At 42.7% G+C, this 13216-nt stretch overlaps 1 protein-coding gene across 1 annotated transcript in view; it reads right to left on the bottom strand.

Annotated features, from left to right (window-relative positions):
• Positions 1-13216, bottom strand: part of MYO10 (myosin X) — a 161997-nt gene that overhangs the window by 116860 nt on the left and 31921 nt on the right. Inside the window, exon 3 of the mRNA XM_051799353.1 lies at positions 12832-12930. Coding sequence (XP_051655313.1) covers positions 12832-12930 — 99 coding nt within the window. The remainder of the gene's footprint in view (positions 1-12831; positions 12931-13216) is intronic.

The raw sequence follows: 13216 nt of genomic DNA, 5'->3' as shown, positions 1-13216 counted from the left end.
TTACAATTCTGCTACACATAGAAAACTTCAGATGAAGCATTCAGTGGCAGGTACACATCTTGCTATTAATGCATATATTTTCAAAGGAGATTATTTTATCACCACAGGTAAAACATTATTTGTCTCATTCAGGCTAACAATAGCTGCTGATATGTGAACACTCTATGAGACCATTTATTGGAGAAGGCAAGTTTAATTTAAAAAGGGAAGAATCGTTTCCAAGAGGCAAGATTTTATCTTTCCTGTAAAAGTCATCATCTGTACAAAGTTACAAATCACTGGAGAAAAATCCCATAGTGAGTGTTCAGTAGAGCCTCAGACATTTAGCAGCCAAACACCTTGGGAAAGCCCGCCCTACTCTTGGCATGCTTTAGCTGCTGCTGAGCAAGACCTCCTGGAGCTTCCCTTGGCAGCTCCGACAGGCCGCTATTTATGCTAACCCTGACCACAGTGTGCAAAAGGAGGACAGGAGGAACATCTGACTCCTGTGCTCCTTGTGAGCTGAAAAAGGCTTGATGAGGTTTTGTGCTCTGCTCAGGTTTGCTGGGGTTGCAGTGAGGTCCTTGATGCCAGGGCTGGCGCTGCCCTGTGTCCCCTGGCCACCCTGCTCCTGGCTGGGCGGTGCAATGGGCCCTGGCTGCCAGGTGCTGTCATCAACCTACCTGGAGGCCCCCTGTAGTCCCAGCCCCCAAGAGCTACAAGCCCTCCTTGTGCCCTGACATGCTGGTGCATGTGCACAGCACATCTGTGGGAGAGAAAAGCAGATGCAAATGAGAGCCAGGCTGCAAGGATGAATGCTACGGGAAGCAAAGCTGAAGCAGAAGCTTAGAGAGACCAAAAAAGTAAAAGCACAGAAGCCTATGCATGGGAGACAGGACAAAGGGCAGGTAGGAGGCATTAAAAAAAAAAAGAAAACAGAAAAAACAACCAGAAAAGGAAGACTATTAGGTTGCTTTGAAGTAGCACCCTCTTCTTCCACCCTCATATATACACATCCCTGCAACCTTCCAACATCCAGAAGCTGCTCAAAGCTGATTGATGCTGCTTCCCCTGGTACAGGCCCTCTCCTTTCCCGTGTCTGCCACAACCACCCAACTGCAGAGGGGTAGCATGCTGCTTTTTCTACAGTGCAAAAAGAGGTCCTGCAGCATTTCTGAACTTTTCATGGTTTTACTTTGCAACACCAAAGGGGTTTTCTCCATGTACATTTTATGATTGTCCTTGGTTAAGACAGCTTGGGTAGAAAAATCTCCTTAAATCGTCTCTCAGCTCCATCATGTGTATGCTAAACAGGACCTGACTTGTTTTACAAAATAAAGAGCACTGGATGAGGAGAAGGCACATGACCTACACTAACATTTTCTTCCCCTGGTTTAGCATAAATAAAAGCACCACTATGAAAGAGCACTTAAAGTTCTTTTTGCAGCTAACATTGAAAGACTTTATTATCACACTGCAGAAATGCTTCAGGGGAAATCTTGCTCTGATAGTGTTCTCATGAGAAAACTTGATGCTTTCAAACAAGTCACTTGGAAATGTTCAAGAATACAAATATCATGAGGCTCCCAAAAGTACAATGATGTATCTTATCCCACTCGGAAGCTCCTGTGCTGCCTACTAAAAGAACCTGAAGCTCTGCAAGAACTACTGCATCTTTCAAACAGAGAAGATTTCAGACATCAAGCCTTGAAAGTGATCTGGCATCAAAATGCCAGTCTGATTGTTCAGATTTAAAGTTAACTTGTGCAGTGAAGGGTATCTGGAGCTGCAGAAGATTCCTCTTTGTTTCTGTGTTTCTTGTGTACACAGAGATAACACAGACTTAGGAACTACTCTGAATGACCACAGGACAGGGGAAAGATAGAACCAGCACTGCGCAGCCAGAGGCACTGCAGCCTTCCCCAGAAGACCTGCTAGTGGACACAGTCTCCTTCCCCTACATATTCACCACCACACCTCACCATAACTGCTAAGCAGCATGTAGGCTGGGACCATCAGCACACCTAACGCAGTACCCTACACACCTGTCCAATGGCTACACTTTTTAAACTATTCAAATTACTTCAAACAGTAATGACAAAAGGGATTTTTTACAGCTCTGTCCCCAGGCGCAGTCCTCAGTCTCTGACGGAGAAGTAGGGTGGGACTGGGACATAACTGCTGAACAGTGGCTCCCAGGTGGCTAACTGGAACAGAAAGAGAGGGTGGCCTCTGCTCACCATTATCAATACTTTTTTAAATGGTGCTGGCACACGCACTAGCATTTTCTCAGAAGCCCTCATTGTGTAAAATCCTGTCCAGAATTACCTGGTCATTTGACTTTTTAATTTAAAAAATAAATAATAACGAATATTAAAAAAAAATCTAATTTTAAAAAAAAAATAGGGTACTGTATACCACTTGGGTTTTGCTCGACTCTTGTCTTCCCCAAGTAAAAATCTCCGTGCCAATCCACCATTTATATGTCCTGTAAGGTACAAAAGCTCACCAGAGTAAAACTGAGCAGTGCCTTGCTGCAGAGCAAAGTATCCCAGCACGTAATCGTGCTTAACCTAAACCATATGTTCCTAAAAACACCAACAGTGCTGAACAATGAGACCAGCCTTACATCCAAGGGAATTTAGGAACAAGGGAACAACTGAAGTGACAAGCTTGTTCATCATGAAGCTACAGATTCATTGTTGTCGTCGTTTTTTGGCATGGTGCAGCCTGAATTCCTTCCCATGTTTTGTGAACAGCTGAACTGTGTTCCCTTACAAAGGAAATTAATATGGCAGCCTGTGTACATCTGCTTTAATCTTAAAACAAAAGCAGTTTTGCTATCTTTAGTACAAGCATAATAAAGGCACCAAAAAAGACAGATGGTTTGGATTTTCTCTGCAGAAAGCAAGAAAGAAGACTGACATCTCAACTGTTTACGTAGCCACAACCCATTCCGTGGCCACAGTAAACCAAGTGGGGACACAGAAAGTACCTCTTTGTCAGCATCTCAGATGCGGACTGCTTCGGGTCTTATAAAAAGCATAAAACAACTCTGCTCACAGATAAATGCTTTTGTTTATAGAGATTTAATTTATATTGTTAGGAAAACACTTAACAAGGGCCACACTAATGCCAAACAAATTAATTTCAGTAAAGCTAAAGCAAACACTACCATTATGTTTAGGCAGCACAGAACAAAACCCTTGAAAACCCAACATTAAAGGAGTTATTTATGGTCATTGCTCAGCCCTCCTGCCCCCATCATTTGTGCATTAGAAATCTCCAGGCTGCTCACTTGCAAACTCCACGACTTCTGACACTCATAGACAGAAAGTTCATTTTGCAGGAATAGTACAGTCACTTTGGTCTGGCAGTTGAGGTAGTTTTTTAGTGTTTTGTTTTGCTTTGGTGATTTTTTTACAATTCAACCTTTCTTTTAAAATATCTCACTTCAGGATCAAAACTTTCCCCTTCCTGAAATCAATCAAACTGATAGTGGTTTTGGCAGAAAGGCAAGTAACAGGAAAAAAGTAAGCACAGCACATGTCCAACATATCTGAGAAGTACTTCATAACTTACTCTGTATTTTTTATGTAATAAATACATAGTTAAAGGAAAAGCATATACAAAAAGAGGCTCTTCTCTTTTAACAAACATTCAAAGAATGGTAGTCATGTAAAAATATCCTTCCTGATATATAGCAGATAAAAAGATAAGCTGAATTAGCTCCTGAATTAGGGGGGAAGAAAGTTCTCTGCTACAGATATTGCTTCCTTTAGCACAATGAAATGCCTTTTTAATATTTTGATGCTATAACAATCAAAGTGTTGGTAAATTTAAGAGACACAAACTAATGATTTTTCCAATTAGCAAGTACTTAAGAAGTAAAAGAAGATGGCACACATGGAAAAAACCCAAAACACTTGTTCAAATGAGTGCTTCCACTTGAACCAGTGCTCCAACACCATACTGACAAGTAACATTTGTGGTTTCGAAGCAGCATTTCCATTAAGAAAAATGTTTGCTGCAAGGCCCTACAGTTGCATTAAATCCTTAAGAGGCACGAGGAGGTTTTTGTGCAGTGCAGTTACGCTCCATTAAATGCTTCACAGGAGGGACAGGGTGACACAGCTCAGTGGGCCTGTGGGACACGTGGGCTTGCAGGACATATGTGGCCTCTGAAGCCACGCTTGCTTCACTGGCGTCTTTCTTTAAAGTGCATGGGAAGGAGCCAGCATGCACAAGCAGGGCACAGCCACCCCTCCTTGCAGTTCTTTCCAGGTGATGCCCCCCAGGCTGGGGTACCAGAGACTGCCTGGGACAGTGCAAGTGCAGGCTGTGCAAGGTGGGGAGGCCAGCCTCCCTTAGGATGCTCCCAGTGGAAGCTGCCGGAGCCCAGCTCACATCTGTCATGAGCTCTGTTTACAGGCGCGTCAGCAGATGCTTACAGCGAGAGTCACTGAACTCTGACATCCCAAATAAAGATGTAAACACTTCTCCACAGAAGATAAATCCTGAGTATTAAAAGGCGCTCTGGCTGACTTCTGGCCCTCTCCAACTCCACGCCATCCCCCAAATCCAAAACTCCCATACGCATCCCTTAAAAAAAAAACAGCAAAAAAAAGACGCAAAGCACAAAAGAAATCCCCAAGAAACCAACATACTAACAGCCACAGCACCAAGCTTCTTTAGGTATGCTAGAAATAATCAGTAGAACTATTACAAGTAAGCCAAATATAACTAACTGCAGAATAAAATTAACTTTACAGTGTTTAGACAGATGGAATCTGATTTCCTGCTGTAAAGCTGCTGAATTTGGCATTGACCCTGAGCCCCAAAGGCTCTGCTGCCCGAAAAGTACATGAGCTACCCAATGTCTGGAGTCGGTAGTCACTACTCTTCATAAGCACCATTAAATTAAAAAGCATGGAAGTCTTCATAAATAAAGTTTGCAGAAAGAGATGGATTCATTTAATGCTAAGAGCAGCCAAGACCAAAGCCCACTGCATATATCTGTATATTTTCTTAAGAGGCTGTATATACAAGGGAGCATACAAAGGTCTTCTTTAAAATGCTCCCTTGTCAGGGTGTATTTCAAGGGTAATAGATATTGAATTCAGGAAAATGTCCAAAAAAACACTGTTTGGAAATATTTTCGGGTCTTCACGTGGAAGAGCTAGAAGCAAGCATGATGCTTTTCAATGTTAACTAAGAAAATCCTTGTCCAGAAGGATTTACTTCTCCAGTGCCTGATCCTATGAACTATGGATGCAGCCAAACACAGCATTTACTGATAAACAGTCCTACTGACTTCAGTAACTTAAGCCAAGTAACTTCAGTGGTGTTATTCATGCCCTGTGAATATGAACGGAAGACTCTTGTTTAAAAGGGCTCCTCACAGCAGCAAAGGCTAGCACAAGAGAGTCCCAAGCAAGGGTGAGAAAGGACATAAGGCAAAGAAAAGAGTCCTTATGAGAAGTGCTTAGCCATTACCTACAGGTTCGAGATTTTTTTTTTAATTTTAAATCAAAAATTAGGAAAACATGAACTCTCCTGGTATAACCACATGGTAACTTCAACATAATCCTATTGTTAACTCTGAAATCAAACAAAAGGAAACCTCCCAAACTAAGCAAAACAGAAAAAACAAACCCCAAACCTCAGACAAGCTCAGGTCTAACTTTTCTGAATGAGGTCACGATGAGAAACTCTCCCAGCTTTCAAACCAGAAATTAAAAAAAGTGAAAGCCTCCATGGGAAACATACTTGAGCTGTGTTTAACAAGGAACATCTGTAGCCTTCCAGTCCTTGAGATGCAGAAATTCCGCAGAAGAGCCACAATAAATTAAACACACAGGAAAAAATACTTTTGTTGCTGACCAAACCATTTACAGGTGCCTCTGATTTGAAGCTAAGGATACGGAGCTCCACTCTGTTTGCTGACATAACACCATGCCGTGAAGGACTTCTTTGTAAAGAAAGTTCACAGAAAGCTGGTTTAACTGACACAGTCTTTACTGGTGAAATATGACATCTGTTTTTAAAGAGCCTACATTTTTTGGATATTATTGCTCAGCTTCTTCTTATAACATTTGATGTAAAAGTTCCTCTCAGTCAGCTAAGCCGGTATGCAATTTCAATGTCAGACCGAGGACAGTTTGGAGCAATTGACTCAATTCTTACTTCTCCCTGGATGAGTTTCTTCAGAGCAGATTTCCCCTACACACATATACATGTTATGTCTTACATATATATGTTTTTCCTTGCAAGGGAAGGGACATTATTAAAAACGTGTGCTCTCAGGTGCTTTTTTGAAAGTCCCCAATTCTCAAAGGCTTAAACACCAACCACCATGATTACATTAATTAAAAAAAACCCCAAAACCTGACACACTGACTATATTTATTGGTATTACTTTAACATATATTTGGACGTACAAACAGAAGAAAAAGTAGAGAGTCCTAATTAGGGGAAAAGAAAAATGTTCTTAAATCAATGCTATGCAACTCAACACAGGTCTTCTGAGAGATTTCATTCCCTCAAGCTTTTTGTATTTGCTATCTATGCTTTCACTGCAGACAGTTTCACATGTGTCTGTACAAGTCAAGAGCACAATACAGTCCTCTTTCTATCTGAAATAAAGTTCACATTATTCAGGAAAAAAAAAAGAGAGAAACTGGAAAGAGGTTTTTTTCTCAACGGAACCACTGATTACTGAACATACACAAGTAAGGCATTTCAAACAAAGCACACAGTGACAGCAGGGCTTTTAGGGTTTTATTTAAACATTCACTTGAGTACTTTATAAGCTCACACGACTTCATTAAAAATACAATAAGACAATGAGGAAACATCTGCTTTACTGTCAATAAAACCCTTAAGAAACATTTTAACCCTAAAAACAGATGTAGTGAAAATACAATAACTGTAATGTCATCTTGTATACTAACATATGTCTATACACACAAGGAAAGATTAGGACTTACTTTTTCAAGTCTAAGTGTTCATAGACTTCACTGACATGCTTTTTATGCATATTCATAGACATGGTGTTTCCAAAATATCAGCGACAAGAGTCCTTCACCAGTTCTCTGCACACTAATGGAACAGAAAACAAACAACACAACCCACCCAGCCACCAACCAGCAAATGAGTTCAGCATCTTCTCTTCTGGAAAGCATGTGGTTTGTGCTTATAAAGAGAAAAACATTTACAATGTGAATTGTCTGCGCATCCTAACTTTTCAAGTCACTGCAGACTCTTTGTTTTGAAGGCTAGCCTGCAGAAAGCTTTTAAGAGGTACTCCAGAGCCAGTTGCAGCCTAAAGTTGTTACCGTGTGCTGAGAGAGGTTACATCTTTCATCTCCCACTCCTTTATCATGGGCCAGGGTGCTAAAACACACACCTGATGTACTCTTCTCCTCCCTGCATTTAATGAGGCTTTCATCTACCTCCATACAGTGCCACGTTTTTCTTATTTTCCTAAAGAGCTAAGACTTTTTCATAGCTATCTGCTCAGGGAAATCCAAATTTACAACCTGAAATTCTCCATTTTAGTAAACTATATCCTATGCATCAGATATTCCACACAGCCTATCAAATCAGCTAGTTCTCATACAGAGGGTGACAACAGCAGAAGACAGTATCACAGTTGCCTTTAAAGATAATTAGCAAATGGATTGTTAATCGAAGCATTCAGGCAACACAAGAACATTCAAGGAGGAATTATACAACCATGTGACTAACCAGAAATTGCTATGCAACATGCTAAAATATTGTTATATAATTCTAATCTCACATTGGGTAGGATTCCCTACAACCACTCCTTCAGCATACAACTGTATGCTGCTAGAGGGTTTTGTGGCAAATTTATTTCCTCCACTCACAACAGAACGCAAAGAAAAAATGAAGAAGTAATGTACTGTGCTATGAAATTTCCATTATTCTGCAAACTGATGTTGGCAAAGACTTGAAGGCCAAACTCATAAAAGTAAAACCTGAGCCCAGCTCTGGCAATACACCTTCCTAAACCCACTGTCCTGTCAATCACATCTTCAGAAGTCAAGGAAAATGCTCAGTGAAAAGTGCAAAGTCTAGTAGAAGCTACTGAATCAGAGAAGATGGATAACAAAGCTGTGCTTTTATAAGGTCCCAATGCTTTCATCAGTTTGCCATTAGTCTTGAACATGAGCTCCAGCTGTCAAAATGATCTGGGAACCAATACCCCAATCACTTCAAAAAATCATCATCACCCCATATTTCTGCAACCTCACCCCTTGCTTCCCCTGCCTTGTTCTTCGAAGTGATAATCCAGCATTGCAGGGACTGCCAAGCAGTCAGAGATAATAGTCAGGCATTATCTCAGTTTCCTTTGACCTGCTTGCAACCTTCTGCAGCTTGTAGGCTGCAGAACAGCAAGGGCAGGATGGTCTAAAAGCACATCAAGAAAAGGCATGAGGGAAAAGTTATTAACTGACCCATGTCAGCTTGTACAGTCCTTTTACACACAAAGTGTGCTCCCGAAACCACAAGCGTTGAAAATGATTCATGTTATCAACTGTAGTGAATTGCTACTGTGCCTTTGGCTGGGCAGCTGCCAGCTCAAACCTGCTGAGGAGATGGAATGCCACATCACAGGTCTCAAGGTTGATCCCTACGTTCTTCCCATTTTGCACCACATGCTTTTAACACATGCAGGCCAAAACGAAGGAGGTAATTTTTTCCCAGTGATGTTTATAGCACCAAGGTTTGTTAAGCAAACGTGGTCAGTCAGATGACATCACGGTAAAGACTTAAGGCCTTTTCCATATTACCCGAAGTTTCAGCTTGCATTATGTGCACCATGGAAAGGCAGTAACATCACACGTAACACACACATAGAAGACCATTAACAAGTACCTCTTCTGATGGCAGATGCCAACACTAGCTTTGCCATTCTTTTCTAGGGCACCAAAGCAAGCTGTTTTACAGCAGCATCTGTGGTTCCCTTAAGTATAAGGATTTTGCAGCTCAAAACATTACTAAAAGTCAGGTTCTTTTAGTAATTTCTTTTTGGCTACACATCCAGTTAGAAAATCCCATGCAAATTACAAGTTGCCTCTCCTACAAGCATGTGGATGACTCCTACTAGGAGCTGAAGAGGGCTTGTGTTTAAAACGAAAGGCCCAACGCAGGACATTTCTTGGAGGACATGTTAGGGTAACAACACACACAGCAGGCTTTCTACTCTGCAGCCCAAATGTAATGGTGATGTTATGGATCCTTCTTTTTCCTGCTTGAAAAAGCCAACAGAGGAAACAGTCTCAGACTCTCCACTTCATGGAACTTCAAATTTCAGTAAGATGAGTCAAAATATGCAACCTCCAAAATCTGAGAACTCCAAAGGTACAATTTAAAATGCAACCCACAGTAAACAAACTGGCACATAGGTGGTCTTGTTTCTCTGAGAGGAGGCTTTGCACCCAGTGGTAGTTGTTCTCAATCTACTTTTGTGTATGTCTTTCTCCGTACCATGTGCATCTGGATCACCAATCCAATATACCTGGTAACTTGGTGCAGGTTACCTTGAAAAGGATGACGGAATCATAGAATGCCTTGGATTGGAAGAGACCTGTAAAAGTCATCCAGTCCAACTCCCCTGCAGTGAGGGGAGGCACTTTCCACTAAACCAGGTTGCTCAAAACCTCATTCAACCTGACCTTGAAGACCTCCAGCGATGGGGCATCTACACTGTCTGGGCAACCTCTTCCAGTATCTCATCACCCTCACAGTAAAAAATTTCTTCTTTAATTTCATTTAAATCTACCTTCTTTTAGTGTAAAGACATTACTCTTTGTCCTATTGCAACAGTCCGTGCTAAAAAGTTTGTCCCTTGCTTTCTTATAGACCCCTTTTGGTAATGGAAGATGCTATAAAGTCTTCCTGGAGCCTTCCCTTCTCCAGGCTGAACAACCTCAATGCTCAGCCTGTCCTTATCACCTTAGAGGTGGTCCATCCCATCATTTCCATGGCTCCAACAGGTCCACATCCTTCCTGTGCTGAGGACTCCAGAGCTGGATGCAGTACTATAGAGGAGGTCTTACAAAAGTGGACTAGAGGGTCAGAATCACCTCCCTCGACCTGCTGCCACACTACTTTTGATGCAGCCCAGAATGCCCAGCCCTGGGCTGCCAACTCATGTCCACATATTGCCAGCTCACGTCCAGCTTTTCATCTACCAGCATTTTGAATCCTTCTCAGCAGGGCTGCTCTAATCTGTTCATCCCCCAGCCTGTACTGACACCAGGCGATGCTCCAATCCAAATGCAGAACCTTGTATTTGACCTTGTTAAACCTCATGAAATACACACATGCCCACTTCTTGAGCTTGCCCAGGTCTCTCTGGATGGCATCCTGTCCCTCAGGCTTATCAACTGCACTACTCATCTTTGTGTCATCTGCAAACCTACTGAGGCTGCACTTGATCCCACTGCCTATCTCATTGATGAAGATTATAAACAGTCCTGGTCCCAGTACAGACCCCTGACAGATAGCACTTGTCACCGATCTCCATCTAGATATTGAGCTGTTGACTACTACCACCTGGATGCAACCATCTGACCAATTCCTCAACTGCCAAACAGTTCCTCCATCAAATCCATACCTCTCCAATTTAGAGAGAAGGATGTTGTGGGGGACCATGTCAAATGCTGTAACAAGTCCAGATAGATGACATCATAACATAGCCCTTCCTTTGTTCACTGAGTCACTTCATCGTTTTCCTCCCTCACTGCTAGGAGAGTAGCAATTTAACTGTGAGTACATTATATCTTGCTCATCAAAAGCCCCTCTGCAACTCTGTCTGGTTCCTTTCCTGCCTGCAGAAAGGCATGTAAAGAAAATAAGGGTTCTCTGGCTCTGAAAGACATGCTTTAATTTTTTTGGCCATGTGCCAGCCCCCACTTTCTGTTACTGTAAGGGAATACAACCATGGAGAGGCCACCTCTCTCCAGTAAACTACATAATCACTGACCTATGTGGAACAAGGCTCTCACACCTGGCAGCATTGCTTCAGCTTTGTCAGACACAATCATAGCAACTGACAGGCAACAGAACAAATTATCAAAACCAAGTTGCACATTCAGGTCATACAAAATGAATATTTTATTCACAAACCGTTTAGTTTCCCCTATGCCTCCCCACAAGGAGAAAATACAGGGCTCCACAGCCAGTGTCACCACCATAACTTTGGGTTTTTTGACAATGGTATGCCCTGCGCAGCTCCAGCCATGCTGGCATCAGATGGGACTCACCTTTCTCAGAGAGGGAGGAGAGTCTTTTCCCAGGAACTAGGGAGACTCATTGCCAGGGCTTTAACCTAGATATGATGGGGGAGGGGGACAGTATCACAATCATCTTTGAGAGGTCATGGAGATCCGGGCAGGTGTCTAAGGACTGGAAGAAACCAAATGTCACTCCAGTCTTCAAAAAGGGCTAGAAGAAGGAACTGGGAAACTACCAGCCAGTGAGCCTCACCTTAATCCCTGGAAAGGTGAGGAAGTACATCATTCTGGAGGCCATCTCTACCCACATGGAGGAGAAGAAGGTGATCAGGAGTAGTCAGCATGCCTTCAAGTTAAATCATTTTTTACCAACCTGATTGCCTTCTACGATGATACAACTACTTGGATGGATAAGGGAAGAATAGTGGATATTGCCTATCTCTACTTCAGCAAGGCTTTCAACAGTGTCTCTCATGAAATCCTCATAGGTAAACTCAAGAACTGTGGGTTGGATGAGTGAACAGTGGGATGGATTGAGAACCGGCTGAGTGGCAGATCCCTGAGGGTCGTCATCAGTGGTATAGAGTCTAGTTGGAGGTCTGCCACTAGTGGTGTCCCCCAGGGTTCTATATTGGGCCCAGTGTTGTTTAACTTGTTCCTCAATTACTTGGATGAGGGAATAGAGTGCCTCCTCAGCAAGTCTGCTGATGATACAAAACTGGAAAGACTGGCTGACACCTGAGGGCTGTGTGGCCCTTCAGAGGGACCTCAATAGGTGGGAGACATGGGTAGAGAATATTCTGAACTTCAGCAAGGGCAAATGCAGGGTCTTGCACCTGGGAAGGAATAACCCCATACACCAGTACAGGCTGTGGGCTGACCTGCTGGAAAGCTGTGCTGTGGAGAAGGACCTGGGTGTCCTGGTGGACAACAAGCTGTTCATGAACCAGCAGCGTGTCCCTGTGGCCAAGAAGGTCAACAGAATCCTGGGATGCATTAGAAAGAGCATTGCCAGCAGGTTAAGGGAGATGATCCTGCCCCTCTACTCAGCCTTGGTGAGGCCACATTTTGTGTCCAGTTCTGGGCTCCCCAGTACAAGAACAGGTCCAGCAGAGAGCTACTAAGTTGGTAAAGGGTCTGGAGAATCCCTCTTATGAGGGAGCTGGGCCTGTTCAGCCTCAAGGAGGCAACTGAGAGGGGACTTCATTAATGTCTATAAATATCTAAAGGGTGGATGTCAGTAGGATGGAGCTAGGCTTTTCTCAGTGGTGCCAAAGAACAGAACAACAGGAAACGGGCAGGTGCACAGGAAGTTCCAGCTAAACATAAGGAAAAATTTTACTGCGTAGGTGACTGTGCACTGGAATAGGTTGCCCAGAGAGGTTGTGGAGTTTCCCCCACTGGAGACATTCAAGAACCATCTGGATGCAATCCTGTGCCATGTGCCCTAAGAAGACTCTGCTTGAGCAGGGAGTTTGGACCGGATGACCCACAGTGCCCCTTCCAACCTGATCAATTCTGTGATTCTGTGAAAAGCTTGTTACAGGAAAGGCAAAAAGGACAAAACATAGAGGAGCAATGCCCATACCTGACCATAATCTGTCCTGAATACGACAACTCCTTCTGCACACGAATGAACAGTACTGGGATAATGTTGATTATTTTCTCGCAGCCAGACCCGAGACCCCTGCAATAAACAAAAGACAATTATACATGACATAACAGAAAACTGGAAAAATAATTTCACTCAGTATTTTCCTCTGGAAATACTTATCAAATAATAGGAGAGAAAGTGAGAGTAAAATCCAAATAAGCAAGGGAAAGAAATAAAATAAAATAATCTGTTAGCAAGTTGGTTTCTGCTCGATCAGTAAATACAGAAGAACTACACTGAAGTGTCTTTTTTTTTTTTTGTACAAGTTCCTCAATGCCAGCAAGAGCAGCTGGAGCCAATTCTCTGATTCTCTGAGTCA

The sequence above is a fragment of the Manacus candei genome, unplaced genomic scaffold (genome assembly GCF_025592945.1).
Source record: "Manacus candei isolate 608988 ecotype Guabito, Panama unplaced genomic scaffold, ASM2559294v1 h1tg000049l, whole genome shotgun sequence".
Lineage (NCBI taxonomy): Eukaryota > Metazoa > Chordata > Aves > Passeriformes > Pipridae > Manacus > Manacus candei.
This window is presented reverse-complemented; position numbering and strand designations above follow the sequence as displayed.